At 44.9% G+C, this 23,096-nt stretch overlaps 1 protein-coding gene across 3 annotated transcripts in view; it reads right to left on the bottom strand.

The window, feature by feature from the left end:
- Positions 1-1,751: 1,751 nt before the first annotated feature.
- LOC101168994 (putative uncharacterized protein MYH16) overlaps positions 1,752-23,096 on the bottom strand; it is a 59,271-nt gene continuing 37,926 nt past the window's right edge. For 2 of the 3 annotated variants that reach the window (XM_011488463.4, XM_020712018.3), the window contains exons 7-23: positions 17,019-17,075; positions 13,115-13,201; positions 12,401-12,646; positions 12,207-12,324; positions 11,168-11,295; positions 10,874-11,070; positions 10,669-10,801; positions 10,382-10,598; positions 8,616-8,752; positions 8,439-8,542; positions 4,895-5,087; positions 4,619-4,822; positions 4,423-4,548; positions 4,186-4,356; positions 3,909-4,109; positions 3,689-3,835; positions 1,752-2,694 (exon numbers count right to left, since the gene is read on the bottom strand). In XM_011488463.4, coding sequence (XP_011486765.1) covers positions 2,539-2,694; positions 3,689-3,835; positions 3,909-4,109; positions 4,186-4,356; positions 4,423-4,548; positions 4,619-4,822; positions 4,895-5,087; positions 8,439-8,542; positions 8,616-8,752; positions 10,382-10,598; positions 10,669-10,801; positions 10,874-11,070; positions 11,168-11,295; positions 12,207-12,324; positions 12,401-12,646; positions 13,115-13,201; positions 17,019-17,075 — 2,622 coding nt within the window. In that variant the 3' untranslated portion in view covers positions 1,752-2,538. Of the gene's footprint in view, positions 2,695-3,688; positions 3,836-3,908; positions 4,110-4,185; positions 4,357-4,422; positions 4,549-4,618; positions 4,823-4,894; positions 5,088-8,438; positions 8,543-8,615; positions 8,753-10,381; positions 10,599-10,668; positions 10,802-10,873; positions 11,071-11,167; positions 11,296-12,206; positions 12,325-12,400; positions 12,647-13,114; positions 13,202-17,018; positions 17,076-19,806; positions 19,918-23,096 lie in introns of those variants that run through there. The other variant, XM_011488465.4, reaches the window with a different exon arrangement.

Genomic DNA, 23,096 nt, shown 5'->3' with positions numbered 1-23,096 from the left:
AGACCTTTTGTGCACAGACACTAGCTATGGTTACATAATAATAATACGTTTACTTTATTTATTGCACAATGGGGAAATTCTTTCTCCACATTTGACCCATCCCCTGGGGGGAGCGGCGAGCTGAAGGCTAGCCGCATTAGGGGGGCGACAGCGGGGATCGATCCGCCAACCCTTCGGTTGTTGAACGACCTGCTCTACCGCCTGATCAGAATAAAAATGCGTCATGTAAACACGCCGTTCGGAATACTCTGCCCTGATCGGACTCATTCGGATCAAAATTGCGTTCCGAATGAGAGAAGGGTAATGCTGATTGTTGATCTGATCATGGTGCATATAAACAGTTAATTCTGATTGTGGGTCACCGCTGCTCTGGTTTTACGTCATGCATAGGCGGTGTGGCACCCCCGAGAAAGCTTTGGAGCGCGAACAGGACCGGACGCCTGCTCCACCCATGCAAAGCTTGTCTCTGAGCAGAACAGCCGGACTCGTGACTTGGTGTTTGCAGGCAGGGGAGGGGTCTTTGTTACAGTGTGGCGCTCCAGAGGAGGCTTCGGACCGCAGGCCGTCCAGCCGCTCTGCCGGACTCAGGAGAACCGTGTCTCCAAGCAGACGAGTGGCTTTAAGACGGTGTGAGAGCAAACGGAGGAGTCTTTAGAATGGAGAAATGCAGTGCAGTCCTTAATAACCATGTAAATAATCACGTGAATTCACATTTGCAATCATGTCCAGAAAAAGATAAAGGCTGATGTTATTTCCACATATTGGATTTGAACTACATCCACGGCTAAATGTTGTTGTTAGCACGTGTTAGCCTAACCATAACCCTTCTTCCGGCTCTATCCCGCCAAGGAAAAAAGCATGTATTAAAAAAAATTGTGAGCAAACAGGCACTTAATAATAATCATAACAATAATAAAAGCACGTTCAGAAAATCATCTCGCTCTATGCTGCAGGTTTCTTTGTTAACAACGGCACTCAATAGTTCTTCCACGCTCGTTTCCGATATTTTTGAGAGTTCTGTGTATTTCCAAATGATCTATTCCGACCGAAAGTGTGGCGCATGTAAACGTTATACTCGGATAAGGTATTTCTGGGCCCATGTACACAGTTCAATTCTGATCCGATCAAAGATACTTTTCACATGGAACCGCGGCTATGGATTACAGACAAACCAGTCACATATGAGGATGGTTATCTTTAGCTGCCAATCAAAACCCTTCTGTATCAGCTCCCGCTACCTCGCTGCTGATTGGCTGACTCAAGTGTTTCCTCACTCTGATGGGACTGAACACACCTGATGCAGGCGAGCAGCAGCAAGAAGTCCAGGGAGATCTGGAAAACCGGGGAGTAGATCTTAAGGACCAGGATTGGGCAGTCCTGAGATTCAAATCTGTTGGTCACGTTCAGAAGTAGTTTATTCTAAAATGCAGATTAGATAGAAGATAAACCTGAATAGAGTGGCTTATAAGAATCTTAATACATTCATCTGAGCTTGGTTGGATGTTTCATTTTCCTTTTCTGTTGAGTTTGGGTTCAGGTCGCTCCAGGCTGGAGTTTACTGAACTGAACCACATGTGAAAATATTTCCAAATCATCTATAATTGTCTCCAAAAAGCAGTCTTTACATGTCTGTGTCCTAAACACACATCTCCAGACAGTCTTTAACATGAAAATGCAAAAATCACAGTAGACTTTAGCGATGGATCAAAATGATTTAGAAAACAAATATTTCAGGAGCAGCAATTCTCCGCTGAAGTTTGTATGAATTTTATTTATCTCAGTAAAAAAAAGTCTGTTAATTAGCGAGAGTCCAAACTTAAAAACATGTTGTGTAGAACGTGGTCCATGTTTTCTGCCCTGAAAAAAACTAAAAACTGTCACCCAATAATTTATACGATCTATATCTCGTAAAAAAAAATGATGCAAATTTGTTTATGTAGATTTCATCAAAGGGTTTTAAAAATACAGCAACTCCAAAATGTTTAATTCTTCTGTCAAATCTTTGATGTAATGGACTTTACCGGGTTATGGTCATTTTTTCCCACAATGCACTGCCAGCATCTGGTATATATTTTTGATTTGAGGTAGTGTTTCGGTAAGTAACCAACCAGAGTGTGAGTGAAGGAACAGATGAGTTTGTTCACCTCCTTCCCCTCATCGACCTTCTTTTTCAGATACTAACCAGAGAACGAACAGAATCAAGAGTCCTCTTGTGTTTTCCTCTTGAAACAGCTGTGAAAGACAACAAGCTTCTAAGTGAAACCAGAAACTGGCCTCTGAATAGGAATGAAGCCGAAATCTGACCACTTTTCTTTGTATAAAATTGATATTTTCAGCATAAAAGTTTGTTTTTCGGTGAAAGTTTCCCAGATATATAAACAGCAGAACCACATCTCAACATTATCCTGTCTAAAAACTCTAGAGTCCAAATCTGTGAGGAGGAAATGAAGCGTTAACTGCGTTTAAAGCTAAGTTTAGACACCAGAGGAGTTTCTGCAATAAGGTCCAGCTGTGGCAGAAATGGCTGCAGAGTCTTCATCAATCCTCGATCATCAGCTTCTTCAGGGAGTTCAGGTATGCGGGGATGAGCGAGCTGACCGACTCGCCTTCGTCGTTCAGCATCTTCTCTCCTCGGCCCTCTGAGCCCACAGAGCTGGGGGAGCGCGCCAGGCCGGGGTACGGCGTGCTGTAACCCTGTAAGAGAACGTGGCGTCTCCTTCATCTTCATAAAACAGGAACAACAAAAAAACATGACGGCGTCCAGGAAGACAAATGATTAACCCTTTAAAGCCCAAACAGTCTATTTTTGGAGTAATCTTCGTAAGAAAATCAGACCAAAATAGTTTTGAAGGTGTTCACAGTTTGATAAACTGTATTAAAATGTGTGTTTTTATGAACTAAGAAGGAGCAAAAGACTTTTTTTTTTTGTTAAAGTTAAAGTTAGTTCTTTCAAGCTTCAGGCTGATGATTTTTAAAAACTCAGAGTCAGTTCTCTGTAAAGGATTTTACAGCGACACCTTCTAAGTACATTTTTTTCTCCAAGTAGCTTCACAAAGATGCTCGAGGAGTTACAAAGTTATAGATCAAAAGTGTAAATTTGTAATAGATAAATAATTATACTAATAATAATTCTAACATTACTAAATAATTCTAAAGCTATTATGAAGCTAGTACTGAAGGTGACTTGTTCATTTTTATTTATAATGGTGGCATCTTTCTGAGGCCAAAGGTCAATAAGACTTCAGTTCTAGTTGTAAACTTAAACTGGCAGCATATAAGTGAAATTACATAAAGGTCACCCGAGCAAAAGTTTCCTTTTCCCGTAGTAAGCAAAAATTTGAAAATTTCCAGCTTTGCAACTAAAGCTCCGTCCTGAAGCCATCCCATAATAATTTCAAACCTTCCTCTGAATAAACCCGACGTGTGTTTTAGTGCCGTAAGTGGATTTAGAAATATTTTTGAGCCTCATAAGAGATTGGGTCCCCTTTCATTTATCTTTTAGTGATTTCCGCGGCTGTGATGTCATCTTCTGTTTTTGTGCTGGGTAATGGGGTTTTTTCTGGGGGGGGCGTTTACTATGTCAAAAAGTCCTTTTCCCCGGGTACTAGGTGTGTTCTAATTTGGGTGGGGTTTTGAGCATTCAATCTGGCGGTGCCGACCCAGATGGCAGTTCTGACCCAGGACTTACAGAGGAGTGGCCTTTCCCGAAGCTGCTTCTGTTCTTGCTCCTGATCTTGGTGAGCGCTGACTCTGCGATGTCGGCCCGCTCCTCTGCGTCGTCCAGCTCGTGGACCGTCTTCCTGTACTTGGCCAGGTTCACGTTGGCCTGCTCCTCCTGCAGAGACAGCGGAGACGGCGGTGAGCAGACGGCGAGGAGCAAAGGAGGTTCAGGGCGTGGCCGAACCCACAGCTTCCTCCACTTGTCTCTTGTAGGCCTTCATCTTGTTCTGCAGCCGCTCCACCAGCTCCTGCATCCGCTGCTGGTTCTTCTGGTCCTCCTCGGACTGAAACAGCAGCTCCTTCAGGCGGCGCTCGTTTTTCCGCAGCGTCTTCACCGTCTCAGCGTGCCGTTTCTGCTCCGAGTCCAACTCCTGCTCCAAGTCCTTCACCTGCGTGCAGAATGACAGGGATGCTCACTCATGTGTGCAGACGGGCTGAGTCCATCCCTCCTTTTAGCAACTGCACCTTCGCCTCCAGCTTCTGGATGATCTTCTTCCCTCCCTTCAGAGCGATCTGCTCGGCCTCCTCCAGCCTCCCGCTCATGTCTTTGATCTGGCCTTCCAGACCTTTCTTGGCCCTCTCCAGAAGGAGCGCGTGCTCCTGTTCCAGACGAAGCTCCTCTCCTACTCGTGCCAGCTGACAGAGAAGAACATTTCAAACCAACTTGATCCAAAACAGCGTTGTTTCCTTTTTGCGTTTTACCTCAACGCCGGCCTTCTTCGCCTTTTCCCCGCTTCCTCTCAGCTCCGCCTGCAGCTCCTCGTGCTCCTGCTGCAGAGTCTGGAGGTCCACCTCCAGCTTCCTCCTCCCACTCAGAGCCAACTGGAGCTGATGGAGGAGAAGGTCTGTCACGGCGTTTAGCTTCAGTGTGACGGAGACGACTTTGACTCCAGCCCACCTGGTTGTTCAGATCACTGGACTTCTCGCCGGCCTCCTGCAGCTCCGCCTCCAGGGCCTTGCGGGCCCTCTCTGAGTTCTCCAGGGCGGTGCGGGAGCCCTCTCCATCACCGAGCAGCACAGCACAGCGCCGCTCCAGAGCTGCCTGCTCCTCCCTGCTCACCTCGTGGCTGTGCACCTCCTCCTCCAGCTGAGCCTGAAGCTCCTGGAACAGAGGAGGATGCTGTTCAATCTGCCCCCGACCCCCTCAGCGGGAAGCCTGAAGCTCTGAACCAACCTTCATCTGCTGCTGCAGCTTCTTCTGGCTTTTGCTGAGCTCGGCGTTGCTTTTGGTGAGCAGGTCCACCTGCAGCTCCAGCTCCACCAGGTCAGCCTCCAGCTTCTTCTTCAGCTTCAGGCCCTCCGCCCGTCCCTTCACCTCCACATCCAGAGTGGCCTGTAGGGACTCCAGCACCCTCTGGTGGCTTTTCCTGAGAGGACAGGGGGTGGAGGCAGATTTACCCCGTGATGTTGTGCAGATCAGTTTGAAGAGATTTCCTGAAGTAGACCACATGAAAACCAATGCTGGGTACCCAGGAACATGTGTGAATAAAAGAGGAAAAACACCCTTTAGAACACATGTGTCAAACTCAAGGCCCGCGGGCCAAATGTGGCCCTCCATGTCATTTTATGCGGCCCGCAAGAGCATAAAAGTTTTTCATTCTTAAAATAAAAATTGGTGTGTATTTATTCATATCTAGGGGGAATTTGACTTGAAATATCAGATTGGGCAACTATACATTAGGACTAAAACAGTGTCAATATAACCTAACCTGACAGAATCAAATTTAAAAGGATTTATGCTAAAGTAACAAGCAAACATGTGTTTTCTATGCAACTGTAATTGTCACTTTAACCCTTGTGCTGTCCTAGGCACTTTAACATTGCGAGTTGGGTCATCTAGACCCACTAGACAGTGCTCTGAACCTTTTTTCTTCAATGATTTGTGATCTTCACTGGTGTCCATGGATTACATGAAATCTTTCCACCTTTATCCACCTTTGTCATGGTAGGGAGAACACATCAATGTAAGGGTGAGGTCAAAAGGATAGAACAAGGGTTACAAAGTTATTTTAAAAAATTATTAGTTATTTAACATTAAGGAGTAGGTACTTTTATTTTTCATTACATTTAGTTACATGTATAAGTTATATCTGGCCCTTTGAGGACAAACACTATGCTGATGTGGCCCTCAGTGAAAATGAGTTTGTCACCCCTGCTTTAGAACATTTTATCGGAAATCCGTTCATTAAGTCTGTTTGAGTTGACAATTTTTGATTAATTTAATCATATCAGCAATAAAACTTGAGATTGATGAGGGAAAAAGCAGGAGATTTTCTAATATACAAGAACCTTATAATGTGATGTCAGAGTTACATCAAACTTGGGGACTACAATTATCCTGGTCCTATAGGGGGGGTGACACAGTTCCCCCATAAAACGTTTAAATCTGTGGTCCAAAACCCTCTCCAAATGATGACTTTTCTCCATCATTCCTACCAAACGTCATTTGGCATGACGTGATACTGGATATGCTCCATTCTGATCAAAAAACTTTTATGATCGACACATTCCATCAAATTCAGACACCCAAAATTAAACGTCATCACCCAATCAGTGATGTCCGATAGCACCTCCCTCAACCGGCCTCTTAGGCTACCTTCACACTGCAGGGCTTGATGCTCAATTCGGATTTTTTGAAAAAATCCGAATTTTTTGCAAGACCGTTCGCATTTCCAAGTAAATCCGAACTTTTGTGATCTCCAGTGTGACCGTGAGACGACCCGAAACTGACCCGCATGCGCAGAAGAGTACTCAACGTTGAACCAAGTCACTCGTTTGCAGAGCCAACGTGAACAATGGATGTCAATAGTGGAGCTCTTTTTGCAATTCATCTGTACCCACTGTAGTAGAATGAGGATGTGTTTGGGCCGCGCGCACCGTACAGACAGGAGAAGAGCGCGCGCAGCGGTGGAGAATGGGGGGGGGGGGCAGTGGGGGCGCGCATTCATGTTGTGTGTTACGGAGGAAGGAGAACGGTAATAGAAGAAGGTTTCCCCCAGAATAAATGCTATTGATTCTTTATTAACCCGCTCTGGAGAATCCTGGAGAATCTAAGGGTCAGAACAGGGAGGAAGGGGATCCGCCTTGGGTCCCCCGCGCTTCTGACCATGGTCGGAAATGGGAGCGAGAAAAAAAAGTTATCGTGGGAAAGGTTCAACACCACGCTCGGCCATTTAGCTGGAAATGTTTTCAAAAACCGCTCAGTTGCGATAAGAGCCCTGGAGTTTGGCCTGAATAGAGCGATCACCCCAAATATGAATACAATCGGTGACCTCGCTTCCCTTCCACTGACTGATCTCAGCAGCATCGTCCACCATGGTTAATGTTTACGTTCTCGTTCCCGCCTACTTCAACACAAAATGATGACGTTTGTTGCGTATCAATGACGTACGGTTCGGAATCAAGCCGCCTGGCCGGTCAGACGGCGGTCGCAATTGAAAAGATCGGATACGTTTCGGATTCAGGACGGCATTCCCAAGTGGCCTGGGTCGCAATTGAAAAGATCGGATCTGTGTCATTCAGACTGTCATGAAAAGATCAGAATTGGGTTGCTTAGGGGCAAAAAAAATCGGAATTGGGTCTTTTCAGCCTGCAGTGTGAACGTAGCCTTTGATTTCTGGAAATTACTGTTGATATCCAGAATGTTGATTTTTTGTTGTTTGATTTCTAAAAGGTATTCTAGTTTGTTTTTTTTATGTCTGTTGTCCTTTTTAGATTGTTGTTGTGATCTTTAACATGTTTTTGTAATTTTTGGATGTAATTTGCACTTCAAGCCCACTGCAGGAAACAGAAGAAGAGGTTTAAATTAAAAAAAAGAAATGTACAAAAAAAAGAATTCTTTAGTTCAATTACAGATTTATTCCTGCAGTTGTTTCCACAAACCATAAAAATAATGCAACATTTTCAGCAACCAGCTGTCTAATGTTATGAGGATGCTGCTAATAAAGTTGGGGATTTATTATGATTATTTTTAGAAAATACCAGTATTTGTGATTTATTTTTCGCACCTTCTAAGTCTGATGAGCTTGAAGTTGGTGTCTGATTTTTTAGCTTTTTACTTTGACATTTATGGGTTAGAGGCAACTCTATCCCATTTTAATGGATCCTATACGTGAAATCTAGTGAACAAATAAAGTTTAAGATATTTTACAGAGGATGAGGATAAACTTTACCCTCAAAAGCAAGAAAAAATGGAAGCCAACATATGGAGAAGCTGGTCCATGAAAACATTGTCTAAAGTAAAACTGATCCGTGGGCTGAAAAAGGCTGGAAACCACTGCTTTAGATGACACTCACTCCCTTTCATACATTGTTGTTTGCAGAAGTAGGTCTTTATGTTTTTTCACACCTGCTTTCCAAACAAGGTCATTCGCCCTTAAAAAGTTCAAATAAGGGAGTGGAGGTTTCAGACAAACACATGAGGGGCTCAAACGGAGCCTCACTGCTGTTTTTCTAAGCCTAACTTCCACCTGATCCAGATGTGAACCGATGAAGCTTCATTCCTAAATGATGAAGAGTCAGAGCCCCTGATTCACCCGTAAAGGTGAAGGGAGGGAGAGGAGGAGCAGATGCAGTCTCAGGATGGACAGTCGGCAAATGAGCTGCTCCTCCAGAGAATAAAGAGAAGATCCAGGAGTTTGAAGGGGAGAAAAATATCTGAAAGTGAAACCATTCTCCAAATTCATCATCCACATGAGCAGATAGAATAGACAAAGAACCTTGCGGTCTCGATCTCCTCCTCCTTCTCCTGCAGTCTGCGCTCCAGCTCTCCTTTAGTCTGAGACGACTCCAGCTGCAGCCTCAGAACCTTTGTCTCCTCCGCCTGGACGACAGAAGGAAGACGGTGTCAGAAGAAGCCTGCAGGCCTGAAGGGAGATCCTCTCTGAGACACGGACCTCCAACGCTGCCTCCAACTCCTCCAGTGACGCCTGCAGCTCCTCCTTCTCCATCTCAATCTTCTTTCTTGCTTTCTGCAGCTCGTGGACGCTCTTCCCGCCATCAGACAGCTGGTCTGTCAGGTCAGTTATCTCCTCTGCATCATCAGTCACAAGAAGAAAAAGCTGCACTTCAGTTCATTGATGAGCTGTCAATCATCATATGTTTTGGACTACAAACTAAAAGCTGTGGGATAATGTGAGAGGGGCTGGGTGAAAGAGCAGTGAGTAAAATAAACTGACATTGCCTTTGTTTTTGATGATGACCACTTAGTGTTGAAACCATAAACACACAGCAGAAACAGAGCAAAGCATCAGAGCGTCGCGGTTTCAATCTACAAAGTTTTGACCTTGAACTTTGACCTAGGGAAGAGGCCACCATTTTTTCCACACACACAAAAATCCCCTTTAGCAGCCTTTTACAAATGTAAACTCCCCCTAAGGACTTTGATCTTTTACCTCCTCCGTCATTAGAAGGTGTCTTAAGAAATTATTTTTAAGTTTGTAGATTTTAAACAGCGTTAGCGTGACCAGCTCACAAATGTGCATTCCCCTGTTGCTTGCATATTTCTATGGACATATTATGAAAATTTAATACATGAATTGTTAGCTCAAGCTAAAAGAAACAATATAACATACAGTATGATTATATTAGAAATGTGGGCGTGGTTAACAAAAAAACCTAGGTTGGCAAGGAAATTCCCAAATGCATTTTTTTAATTCTTTTTAAAATTACATAGTCTTGATCATCTCCCCCAGACGACCAAACATAAAATGGTTACCATGGAGATAAAACCAACAGAAAAGCTGCCATTTTAGCCCATGTGCTATACAAGGGACTTTAGCAATGGGAGTGGGGTCATCTGGACCCCACAAGACATTGCGCTGAACAAGTCAACACCTGTCTTGTGGGGTCCAGAAGACCCCACTCCCAATGTTAACGTCCCTCCAAGGCTCATTAACGTTGGGAGTGGGGTCATCTGGACCCCACAAGAGAGTGAACCTTTTTTCTTCAATGATTTGTGATCTTCACTTTTGTCCATGGATTACATGAACTACTCTCCCCCTTTATCCACCTTTGTCATGGTAGGGAGAACACGTCAGTGTAAGGGTGGGGTCATCTGGAGCCCATAAGATAGCACAAGGGCCAAAAAAAGTTGTTTTTTTTTAATTGTAATGAATTTTTCACATGCAGCTCTAGCAGGGTGGCAGAGGCAGAGGAGGAGAGGAAGCGGCGCGTTCAACTGTTTAGACAAGGGCAAGTCAAGACAGGGCGGCGAGGGCGGGGGGCGGTCAGTGCCGGTGGGGGGTATAGCCCCCCCGCTTTAATTGTGTCCTGACATTGAGTACATGATCCTGCACTTGTAAAGAGTTCTGATTGTTTCTGATTATGACCTCAATGCACCATTACAACCTTACGGTCCTGGTTTTTACTTATTTCCTTTTGGGAACATGAAACTTAGTTGGTTTGATCGTGGTGTAATGGAGGCGTCCTTGATTTTGTAAGAAGCTCTCTAGAGCAGGGGTGTCCAAACCCAGGCCTCAAGGACCGGGCTCCAGAAGTCCTGCCTTATTTGCTGTTGATTACCTGGATCAGGTGCCAATAAAAAGCTTCAATGACTCCTTGGTTGGAAAACATTTAACACCCCCGCTCTAGTGGCTGCCTCCTGAACTCTCCTGGGTCCAGTTATTTTCAAACAGCTTGGGGCAGGAAGTGCCGCCTCTACCTTGGTAAGCCTTGTTTTCTCTGCGCAGAGCCTCGAGCTGCTCCAGGAGCTCCTCTTGAGTGGTCTTGAGCTTGAAGAGCTCGCTGGCATGCTGCCGGCTCTCCTTTTGGCAGCTTTCCACCTCCACCACCAGCTCCTCACAGTTCTGCTTCCAGTCTGCCAGCTGCTTCTCCAGGATGCGCTGCTTCTTATCCAACGCCTGACCGCAACTGTTGGCCTAAGACGGTTGACAAGCTGTCAGAAAACCAAGCGGTTCAAACTGTACTTTTGAATTGTAAAGTGTCTACCTTGTCCAGGTCCATGCACAGCTCCTCCACCTCTCCCTGCAGCCTGTGCTTGTTTTTTTCCAGTGAGGAGCATTTGGCTTGGGTGGCCTCCACAACCTCCTCAGCCTCCTGAAGCCTGGCTGCCAGCTTCTTTCTGTGATGCACAAAGACATTTAGATGTTATTCACTTTCAAGGAGGTGAACGGAGCAGCATCAACACCCCCACCTGGTGTCTTCCAGCTCATCAGCATGCTGAATCACATCCGCTTCATGCTTGGTCCTCCAGTGCGTCACCTCATTGTTGAGTTTGGAAACGAGGCGCTGCATCTCCTGCTTGCTCTCTTGCTCCTCCTCCAGCTGCTCCTTCAGCCCCTCAAACTCCTGCCGCACTGAACTCAAAGTGCTGCTGACAGCCTGCTTAGACTGGGACCAGCAGCACACGCCAACATGCGTTTACTCCAGGAGGGCAAGGCCGCTCCACTTCACGTCATAACCTTTATTGTCGGTGTGGGACGCTGACCTTCAGCTCCTCCTCCAGCTGCTTCTTCAGCTCCTCCACTTGGGCCTGGAGCAGCATCTTGGTGCGGCTCAGCTGGCTCACTTTGCTCTCCGCCTCCTCCATCTGTCGACTGGCCTCTGTGTGATCAGCTGGCAGACGAACAGTGTGGGTTAGTGAGGCTGCAGACTAAAAATTGGAAAAAAATGTGGTTCGGATTCATGCAGTTTACACAAATTTTATGTATTTATGCTCACACACAATTATTACGTTAATCTTACGCAATTGTGCATGATTTTTGTCAGATTCGTCACAAATTTGTGTATTTCCATGACCGTTTTACGTATGTACCACTGATGTATAACGTTTATACCGCGTATACGGCGCACATATCACGTTAAGATTATGTAATTGACGCACAAATCACTAATGAATTGCATGTAAACAGAGCAATAATCACACAGTTCATGTTTACGTTGATTCACGTGGTTTATTCAAACGTCTTTCGCGGTTTTTAGGTGGTTCATTCCTGATGCATCTGTGAAAATTTCACATAAACAACTCAAACTTTTCTCACTTCTTCCACGTGTGACCGATCTTCAGCCATGCAATGTGCACAAAATGTACGTAGTGGCTGTGTGAGCGACCTGAACAAATAAGCTCTTGTTCCAATGGCATCTTTTTATCGACTCCTAAATGACAACAATTTGTATAAAGAAATACTCTGAAATCTAACTTTAAGGCAAAATTTCTTTTTTAGGTCCTTCGTCATCAGAAAAAGAACATGTTATAAAGACCAAAAACACAATTTTCATTGAAGTGGGTCTTTAAAAAGCACAGCTCAATCAAGTCAAGGCCATCGAAGAAAAAACTAAACTAGACAAAGTTTCAAGGACTCTCTATTTAGCAGGTTCCTCTCCTGTTTGTGTGTCCTTCATTGTTTTGGTCTCAGGTTTTTGCACAGATTTTGTCCCTGGGCATCAGATAAACAACCTTTGACACCTTCCACTGTGGTGAAGGAGTGTTTTCAGGAATAAGTAATGCAGGTGAAGCATCAGAACACCTGTCAGTCTGCTCTTTGCCACGTTGAGCTCGGCCAGAGTTCTCTGCAGGTCATCTCCTCTCCTGTTTGCTTCCGTCAGCTGCTCCTCCAGCCTCTTTACGTGACTCTCAGACGACATCTGCAGCAGCAACACATTCATGTCTCAAAATATGCAGCGCCCGGGGTCTGTTGGGGTGTCAGAGAAAAGTCCTGACCTTCGCTTTCTGCAGGCTTTCCAATGATGCTGTGAGGTCGTCGACCTCCATCCTCAGGTTCTGCTTCTCCTTCTCCAGCTTGGCTCTGGTCCTCTGCAGGGCCTCACACTGCTCGCTGAGCTCTGCCACCTCCTCGGCGTGCCGCTTCCTCAAAGACGCAGCCACAGCTTCAGACTGAACACAGGACTCCTCCAGGTCCCGTCTCAGACGCTGGAGCTCGGCCTCTCTCTTCTTGTTCACCTCCTTCTGTGGGTCACACAGAGGCTCTCCTGTAACGTATGCTGGGCCCAGCTCTGTTTAAAGGCCCACTCCGATCATCTTCGGATCTATTTTCATACCCCCTAGTGCTCTTTTCATTCTGATTATACGGTTTTTAGCCAAGATAAAAAAACCTGTGTTGTTTTCTAGGACAATAGAGACTTGCCTCTGATTTGTGGGACTGTTGGTATGGAGCAACCCCATCCCCTTTTCCCCCTCCCTTTTTCTAAGACCCTATAGAGCAGGGAGCTTATGGCCCGCCCAGCGTATTTTCTACGTCACAAATATAATCTTTTTCCAGTGGCATTTTTTTGTCTACTCCTGATTCACAAGGATTTGAAAAATGAAATGCTACAAGAACACGCTGAAAACACTAAAAACGTCATTTTTATGGGAGTGAGTCTTCCAGTTTAACATGTAGTTTGTTTCAGAAGTTCTCTTTGAGTTGTGATAAACCTGTGAAGCGCTGACGCCTCCCGCCTCCTCCAGACGGTCGGACAGATCCTCCAGCTCTCTGCTCAGATCCGCCCTTTGCTTCTCCACCTGCTCAACGGATGCAGGAAAACAACCGTAAGGATCATTTATGTTGCCTCATGGGTCAAAGTATGGCTCTGATTTAGCGTCAACTAGGGATGTTCCATCATTTTCCCTGAATCTCTGCATGTGTGGGCCACATGTCCAACTTTCTCTATGCGTGCAGAAGATATTTTTGGTGTTAATCTTTCTCTTTTATTTATTAACCCTGTAAAGCCCACAACATCAAAGATTTGACAGAATTTTTTTTTCTAATTGAAAGGTTTTTAACCACTTTGATGACCCCCCCCCCCCCCCCCCCCCCCAAAAAAAGAAAGTATGCAATATCGTGTTTTAAGAGATGTAGATAGTATCACTTATGATACAACGGCTCATTTAACAGTTTTTGTTTAATATGGTCACATGAGTGTTCAAAAAAATCACCCACTGTCTCTAATCTGATGCACACATTTTGACACGGTGTAACTGTCTCATAAAGAAATATTTATGAACACATTTTGCTGCATTGTTTCATACAGCAAGTACTGTATTTTCCACACTATAAGGCTCAACAGATTATATGGATGCAGGGTCAATGAATGCTCTATTTTCAATCTTGTGTCCCATAAGGAGCACTGAACTATTAGGCGCATGAAACGAGATAAAAGAGTCAGAGACAAGTCTGTCAGTCAACAGAATTAACTGCATTCAGAGGAGTTCGAGAACTTGTTTATAACACGTTACACGTTAGCCACATTAGAAACTAGGATTTGGGTATCACCAATAATTTAAACGATTCGATTCACCTGGATCACTTAGATTTACGATTTTTTTAATTCTTTTGATTCACTCGATACAATTCCATTTTGAACTTGGTTTAGACATATTTGTATAGATATACATTCATATTATAAACTTAGAGAAATTCCGTCCACAAAAGCAGTAATCAGAATCCGCCGGTGCATGGTCATGGTTTGACCGTGTCCCTCGGGTTTTATAGTGATGGAGACTTGGCTTGGGAAGCATGAGATACATGATCCGCTGCTGGGAGCCATTTGATCCCTCCACAAACAGAGCAGGAGCTTAGTTTTAAGACGGTCAGGAAGTCAGACTTGTTTCCTGTGGGAGTTGGACTCCATCTGGATTGACCTTAAGAACTGTAAAAATCAAGTAAATATTAAAAAAAAAACTTTGGAAAAAACGTAAAAGGTATGTTTGATAAAATCCAAACACCTATTTGAGTACAATTATTAAAACTGTGACAAATATATGGGTTTGTAATAGTGTGAAAAAAACAAAATTGTCATGTAGAAGATACATTTTCTCCCTGTTTGGGTCTCTTCTTAGTCTGTTTTCTGTTGTGTCCTATTTCATAATTGTCATCAAATTATCAGCATTTCTGCCATGTTTTTGTTTTTGGAGCAAACAAATGGCCTAAAACCAAGAACGGCCTGAAGCTTAATGATGATGTGCCAATTATTCTGGGGAAATCACTGCAATAAGGGGACCAGTTGATGTAAGGAAGTGGTCTACAACCTTTACCAGTAAAAGAGCCGTTTGGGCCTCTTTCTCAGATCAAAACCCAGAAGGAGACACAAACTTTTATTTGACCTATTAGGAACATTTGATAGTGCTTTGATGTCAATTACATTGCTACTTTTATAATAAAAATGAATTATTATTTCCTTTTTGGCTGGCTTAAAAACAGAAATATAAAGATAAAATAACAAATGAGAAATTGTTTTTTAAAAACCCGTATGGCTTCCTTTCAAAATAAAAGATGTCCTGTGCTACACAGGATCATCCCAGTGCAGCTAGTTTACTCCTGCAAAAAATGTTAAAAAGTACACGACAAAAATGGCCTTTGCTCTTGTGTTCTTTGGTGAGCCGTCATCCTTTTTGCTACTGCTGTTATCCTTAACATAAACATGAATGCATTGGTCTAAAAGAAGGACATAGCAACTTGTAATCTAAAAAATAAAGTGCTTTAAAATAACCAAATGAACTTACAAATCAGAAAAGATCTGATTTTTTTTACCAAAGTTATGTTAAGTATTTGAAATCTGTGCATTCTGGGCGAAGCATAGAGCGAACACGACCTCTTGGTGGCAGCAGGGATGTAAAAACATTTATGCATTCAGACTGGAAGAACCATTTGGTCCGGACTCAGTCCGCCTCATTTGGTCTGAACCTTGAGTTTGGTCTGCATTCAGACTGCCCTCAAGCGGACTTTCCCTTTCTATACCACAGCTTGTAAACAAAACCGCTTCACTCATTGGTTTAGGAATTATGAGGGCGGGGCAAAGCAACAAGAGAAAGAATAACGGGAGTCCTGTGCTTTGCCATCCTTATCGGGAAGGTTCATACAAACTTTTTTTTTTTCTGCTGAGCGATCTGAACGTCTATGTCGATGTCAGGCTCAACACTTTTTGCTGCTGCTTTGGTCCGGTGGAGGCGTGACGCAATCCGTCACTGGTAAGCGAGCGTTAAGAAGGTACGCTGATCAGTGTTTATGACGTATTGATTATAAATATATGAACTTTACTAATCTAAATTAAATCAGAGTTTATTTATTAAAATCCCTATTAATTTATTTTTCTTCAGTCAGAGATCCACATGGTATAAAGGATCCACATGTGGCTCCGGAGCCTCAGGTTACAGACCCCTGATGTGGAGAATCCCCCCACTTCCCCGAGTGATGCAACTAAGGCACAGCAAGAGAAAACTCTAAAATAAACTATTACCACTTCATTAGTGACTCCGGTGTTACACCCCCCCCCCCCCCCCCCCCATCTTCTAACTCAGTGCTTGGTTGGGCCAAATTAAACCCATTTTCATTTCCAAACCTGCCCAGCTGAGCATTGAGCATATTTCACAATGAGGAACCCGAGGATGTTCACTGGGGTTCTCAAAGCTGCTCACATTCCAGCAGAAAGGGAGGGGATGGGGGGGGGGGGGGGTCCCTGCTGTCTGTCACCGTCTCGGCTGATGCTATCTGCCTCCGTGTGACCCAAGAAGCAGAGCTAACAAAGGCAGGCCTGTCTGCAGAGGCACGCTGTCTGCGCACAGCTGCAGATAAAGGTCTGCGAGTCCCTGCCTGCCTGCCCCCCCCCCCCCTCCTCTGCAGCTCTGCATGCTGACGGGGGTCCCAGCATTAGGAAAGCCACCCAGAGAGGGGAGAGGAGAAACTCCCCCTCAGGCTGGCCGTCCCTCTGTTCGACGATATGCATCCTCCGCTCCTGCAGCGGGGAAGGGGGGGGCAGGTATGCCATCGGAGGCGGCTCTGCAGGCTGGAACACACTCCTGCTTGAGGAGCGTCTTTGAACAAACAACCACCTAGAGGACTCGTCCCGGCTGATGGTATCGAGCAGACACGCGCCTCTGCAAAGGCTGAGCATCACAAAGAGCACTAGCGGCTGGAGTGTGTGCACGTGCGTGCGTGCGTGCACATGTGTCAGTGCGTGCACACATGTGTGTGTGAGAGAGGGACTGATCAGGGAAAAATAACTGAGTAGAGCAGGACGAGGAGCTCCCCTTTGCGCCTCAGGGATCACCCTGTAAGTTAATCAAAAACAGTAGGTTTGTCCCTCTGCACTCTATTATCACAGGTGCAGATAGTTTGTGTTGACAAGAGGGGGGGTATGAACAATGACACCCCCCCCCAGCTTGCCAATATGTCCATATATTTGAATTTTTCTACAGGCCTCAGACTGCTGGACAGATCCGGGCTGACATGGAGCTTTGAGCAGACGGACGGGTTTCAGGCTCATCTGTTTTTTATCCTGTGGTGGGGGGGGGGGTTGTCATTTGTGAGGGCATGGTTTGTAGTTGTGCGTTTGTTCTGTACCTTGGCTCTCATGGCACGCTCGGTTTCCAGCTCTTCCTCCAGCTCCTCCATGCGAACCTGAAGACACGTGGAAACGGTTCTGAGAGCAGAGCAGCTTCTGCTCCACTGAGGCTCCTCAGAGGAATTCATCTTCATCAGTGTGACGAAGGACAAACACACACGTAGTTTCAGGGCAGATGTGTGCAGGTTGGACCGTTTCATTTAATTTTGGGGACATTTGAAAATTTCTGGACTCAATTTCCAGTTTTCTGGGAGGAACGTCGTACAGCTTCAGTCGCGTTTTGTACACCCCTGAACAAAAGAAGCCCCGGTCTTCTTAGTGTCAGTCAAGAAGTCCTGCCATGTTGTTTAGCTGTTCAGATCCTCCAGTGTCATCCCGAAAAACAGTTTTCTGAATTGTTTTGAATCCGCCTGCCATCTTTTCAAGTCACATATTTACATTCTAAAGGGCTTTAAGACTTATTCTGACGTTCTCACATTTTTGCTTTTTTCACCCTTTTTTATGGTGTGGAACACCAAACCTTTAGAACATTTTACTTCTATTGCACCTAAATGCAAAACTGACTTTTAAGCCTCTGAAGCTCATTTGTAACTTAATTATAGCAACGTAACGACCCACGACAATAAAAATGGCATTTTTTGTGTTTTTTACATGTTCTGCTGCATTTGTCTGATAATGGAGGACACAGAAAGAAATAAGCTTAAACTTGGATTTCTTTATTCAAATTGTTGTGAATCAGATGCAAACAAAAAAATGCTGTGTATAAAAGAGTGTAGTTGTTAGCAAGGATCAGCGGGCCCCAAGCTTCCTGCTCTGCTCCATTCTGATGCATCCACTTTAGACGACTGGATCCACATATTCTATTTCATGGTGTCTAAGTCGCAGCTTTTTGCATAGTTTGGCCAATGATGCGGCTTATGAAAGCGCTGCTATTCAGATTGTTCACCTGCACTACAAGATAAAAGACAGCCTTAAAAAAATAATGAATGATCTCATAAACGGAAGTTTGAACTTTTATAGGTGCTCTTTGTAGTTTTACAGCAGGAAAAAACTGCTAAAATACATTGTTTTTCAGTTTTTAATAACCAAAGTTACTTCAAGTTCTAGACTACAGACTAAAGTCATGAAGTAGCATATTTCTGCTAAGTTTAAAATCCTCGTCGGCTTGAAAGGTTCATTGGTATCTCCTGTGGATAAACAGAGATTGCAAACGCGCCTTGCTCAAGCAGACATAAACAGAGGGGTCAGAAGGTAAAGCATAAATGTTCATGTTGAAAGAATCTGTTGATATTCTTTAAAGCAGTCAAACCAGCTTAAATCAAAACCTTTGATTCAACCAAAAGACTTTTCTGCACATTAAGAAATTTAAGTTGAATTCTAAACAATACTTCATTATTGCCTTTATGGACTGGGGGCTTGTCCGGGCTGTAACTCAAAGGCAGCTGGGGGAAAATATTTAGCAGCCTTTTGGACCCTAACCAGGTCTGATGGTATAAAAAATGAAAGATTTAATATTTGCTAGGATACAATAAAAACTGTGCAAAATTTAGAGTGTTTGTTCAAAATATCACAGGTTCTTAACTAAACTGTTTTCTACTTTTCAACATGGTAAAATCATCAAATTCATCAAATCTATTTACCCATTTTCTTTTAGAGCACATTTTGTGTGTGTGTGTGGGGGGGGGGGGGGGGGGGGGTAAAGCAAAATTCTGCTCTTTAGTTAGTCCTCAATGTAAGAATATTTATTTTAATCTGAGATACAACTCAGTTGAGGACGTGTCAACTGAAACTGAACTTTGATCAGTTCGGCTGCAGTTCCACCAAAAACCACTAGAGGCAGGTTGTAAAAGTTTTATTCACTTCCATAAAACTAAGTTATTTTTTAATTAAAAAAGTGTTCCTACAAACTGATTTCGAGGATTTTCCTGATGCATAACACTTCACTTTCACATCACAACAACTCTGACTGTGGGGGTGGGGGTTTATACCAGTTTGTATTTGAGCTTAAGGGGCTTAGTTTTTGATTGGCAGATGGTTAACCTGACATATCTGCAACCTTAATTGTGTCCCTCCTAAAAGCGGTTAAGCTGGAGTGGAATCGGGTCAGTGCACCCGCCCCACTTCGAGTACAGCTTTTTGCAGCACCAGAGGCGTAACATAAGAGACTGGACATGTGTGATACCCATGCTGCTGGAGACACTGTACTTATGGGAATATTAACATTTGCTCTAATTGAATCTTTTGTTACATATTCAATGAGTTTATTAATTTGGAAATTTTTGTTTACTGTAACTATCCTTTAAAGGTGTGGATTGGAAGGATGACAGTCAACTTCACGTTTCCGGGGACCTGTATATAACAACTAATTACACCTTTTGAATTTTTGGGGAAATTTGCATTTAATCTGGGCAATGTGACTCACTGTGGTGCATTAAAAACATTTTTTTTGCAATTCACTACTGCTGGCTTCAGCAACTGAAAACGTTCCTCCATCTCCTCATGTGATCAAAACAATCCATCCTACTTGGAGACCTGCTGTTCTCCAAATGAAGAAAAGAATCTGTTCAGATCAACAGAACCCACAAAGTCAGGTCATGTTCCTGATCAACAGCCGCTTCTATCAGCGTCAGGACTTTTCTCTGACACAGAGCGTCACCCACAGCCAACAACCTCAGCAGCTCACGCACGACTCCTGCTGTGGACCATCACCATCGGACGCCAAACTCTGGCGGAGCAAACATGCATCCTGATGACAACTTCACATGCAACACAAAGACAGGGACTCACATGCCAGCGGAGGACGTCTGCAGATAGAGCAGCCATGCTGAGGCGGCAGCAGCAGCAGCAGCAGCAGCAGCCTGACTGACTGACTCCTGCACACGCTCACAGCTTTACCAGCGACCCCACCCCTTTACACATGCTCAGCCCCTCTCTCCTTTGACGTCTCTGCTTTCATGAAGCCTCAAGCAAACTCAGCTGCAGTCAACTTTAAGTTTTATGTTTGGATTTTAGAGCAGAGTTTGGAGGAAATGTGTTTCAGCCCCTCCTGCTTTACTCTGGAAGAACAAAAATGCTCATGGCTGCTGTTCCTGCAGAGGCTCATCCTGAAACCCCTACCCAGATGAATCAGGTCACTCCTCTGCAGCACATTCAATACCTGACTGGTCCAGCAGTTCTAAAAAGTGAGGGGGCTAGGCTCTGATCTGGAGCTTGATCTGCTTGCATCAGTGTCCAAAGTGAACGGCTGTCCAAGGTCAGGATAGGCCACTACATGGGCATCAGCAAGTGCAGACTTTAGCCGCTGAAAGGCTGCTGTGCACCCCTCAGACCATTCAAAACGTTTGCCTTTGTCTGTCAACTGGTGCAAGGGATTGGCAATGGTGGCAAAATCCTTAACGAAGCGGAGGTAGTAAGACGCCAAGCCAAGAAAGCTTTTAGCTCTAAAGTGTTTGATGGTGTGGGCCAATCCCTCACTGCGGCAACCTTAGCAGGGTCAGTTGCCACTCCACTCTCGCTGATGACATGACCTAGGAACTGTGTTTGGCGGACTAAAAGGGTGCACTTGGCTGGGTTTAGTCATAGCCCAGCCTGGCGAATGGCTACAAATACTTCACGCAGATTGTAGACCGCTTCTGTGAAGTTCTGGGCATGGACCAGCAAGTTATCCAGGTACACTACGCAGCGTGTGCGGGGGATGTCTTTAAGGACCTGTCCATAAGCCCCTCAAAAGTAGTTGGGGTGTTACACAGCTCAAATGGCATTACTTTAAACTGCCATTGTCCTTGGCCGATGGTAAATGCTGTTTTGGGCCTGGCCTCTGGCGCCAGCTCCAGTACCCAGTACCCAGTACGCCAGTACCCGCTGCGTAAATCCAATGAGCTGAACCAACATGAACCAGTAACATAATCCAGTGCGTCATCAATGCAGGGCAAGGGGTAGAAGTCTTTTCGAGTCACTGCATTGAGGCGACTGTAGTCCACACATGGACGGCGCCCTCCGCCTTTCTTGCACACCATGACCCCTAGTGCAGCCCAGGGGCTGTCAGAGGGCTCAAAAATGCCATCAGCTGCCATGTCTTTGAGTAGTTCTTCAGCCGCCTGGCGCTTCGCTAGTGGCAGACGCTGAGGGTGATTAGATTGGCAATTGGATTAGCCTCACCAGTGTCAATGTGGTGCTGGACAAGACCTGCTCTAGTGCAGTCCTCTTCATGAGCAGCAAAGATGTCCCAAAACTCTTGGAGTAAGCACCCAAGCTGCTCCTTCTGTGTCCCGCTGAGGTGACCATTGCTGCAATCCTCAACATCTTTAATCACTGCAACTGTTTCAGGGGAAGGAACAGGAGTTAGGGACTGGTCAGGTGCAACAATTTGAACCCCACGGCTTCTTTGGTGTTTCTGTGGCCGCCAATGGTGACGATGTTTTCGTGCAGGTTTGCTGTGTTGGGCTGCATCATGCAAGGCTGCTAAATTCACTTGGGCAAGGAAAGGCTCAAGAGGAGTCAGGCCACAAAATCTTGGTAGCTTTGCAGGGTTTTGAGTAATGGTGCTCCTGGGCTCTGCAATAGGGGGGGTTGGAAAAGTCATTGAGGTTTCTTGGGGTCCTGCTTGAGTCACCTGATGTGTTGGGCGGGGAGCACTGGTACCATCCGGTTGACGGTGCACCGAGGCTTTTTGTCTTGTGCCTTGTCGCAGGCGTTCCCGAAGCAAGCTGTACTCCAGGGTAAGTCGCTCTATCTCACTAGCTATCTGCTCCATCATTGCGTCTTTCTGACAGCAGTAAGATGCCACTTCTGACACCAATGTAGCGGCTGCTCTCTCATGTAGGTCAGGACGGAGCAGAACTCAGCTATGCTAACTAGCGAGGTGCTAGTGCCTGTTGCCTAAACAGTTTTAGCAGGCTAAAAAGTGAGCTGACCCGTGCCCCATACACCGCACAACCCCAGGCAGCTGTTGTTTCAGGAGGCACAGTGAAATGGTAGAGTCCAATGACCTCAGTTTCACCATTTCACACAGTAGAGCTTTTGCAGATTAAATTTTTAGTAGAACAACAAACAAAAACACTTGACAACTAAAAAAGATTGTTTGGGGTAAAAAAAAACCTGAAAGTTTTATATTTTTTGTGGTTTTGTTTGCATTTATGAACCTTTGCAGTGAAGTTTGTCAAAGACAAGAGATTTTTTTTCTTTATATATATTTACAACTCTCTTCCATGTTTTTTCTCAGAACATGTTTTAATGAAGAAACAATCTGGACTAAATGCTGGTTGTAGAAATGTTGCAGTCGGACATGAAACCATGTGTTTTGGCCTGAACACCTCCAGCCAAACATCTGCAGGAGCCCTCAGAGAGTGATACCTTTATGATGTGGTCCACTCCTTTGAGTCAGGGTTTACCACCACGCAATAAAACCAACAAAGATCATCAAACATCTCGACTCTGCAGAAGTGTGGTGACTTCCAGCCGACAGGCGGCTGTAGCCTGCAGACGCAGACGTATCAGAACGCTGCAGACGTATCCGAATGCTGGCAGACTTGCTTACATCTTCAGGCATGCTCTGTCAGAAACACTGCAGCCTCACTGTGGGACAGTAAATGTGAAAACTGACTAGCTAAAAACACACAGATCTCATTTCGGTACTGCAGCCAGACACCAAGAAGCTCCCTGTTTGAGCTGTGAGGAACCAAGGGGAGCACCTGCATCTAAAAACCAGCTCATGTCCAGACAAATCCCCTCTGTATGGTGGCCCAGAGCCACGGAAAAAAGTTCCCAGGGATCCTCGATTGCATCTAGAAAAAGAGGCTCAGAAGAATCTAATTTGCGAAAATGATGTTGTCCTAACTTCAAGTGGCTTTGAGCAAACAATGTCATCCGTGTGCCAGCTGTCCTCTATGGCCCCAATGCTACAGGCTCCAAATTATTTCTGTTTTATTTTTCACACCCGAAAGGTTTCAAACCATCGAAAAGGTTTCATCTGCTCACATTTCCATTTATACTTCCCTCTTGTTCTGAGTGAAGCCTGTCGGAAGGGGGAATGATGGAAGTTCACCATGGAGGTGATCAACTTTTGACACCCCCGCCCC

Source organism: Oryzias latipes, chromosome 19 (assembly GCF_053564925.1).
Source record: "Oryzias latipes strain Hd-rR chromosome 19, Olatipes_Hd-rR_3.1".
NCBI classification, from domain to species: domain Eukaryota; kingdom Metazoa; phylum Chordata; class Actinopteri; order Beloniformes; family Adrianichthyidae; genus Oryzias; species Oryzias latipes.
The sequence above is the reverse complement of the archived record's forward strand: the minus strand, read 5'-3'. Positions and strand labels throughout refer to the sequence as shown.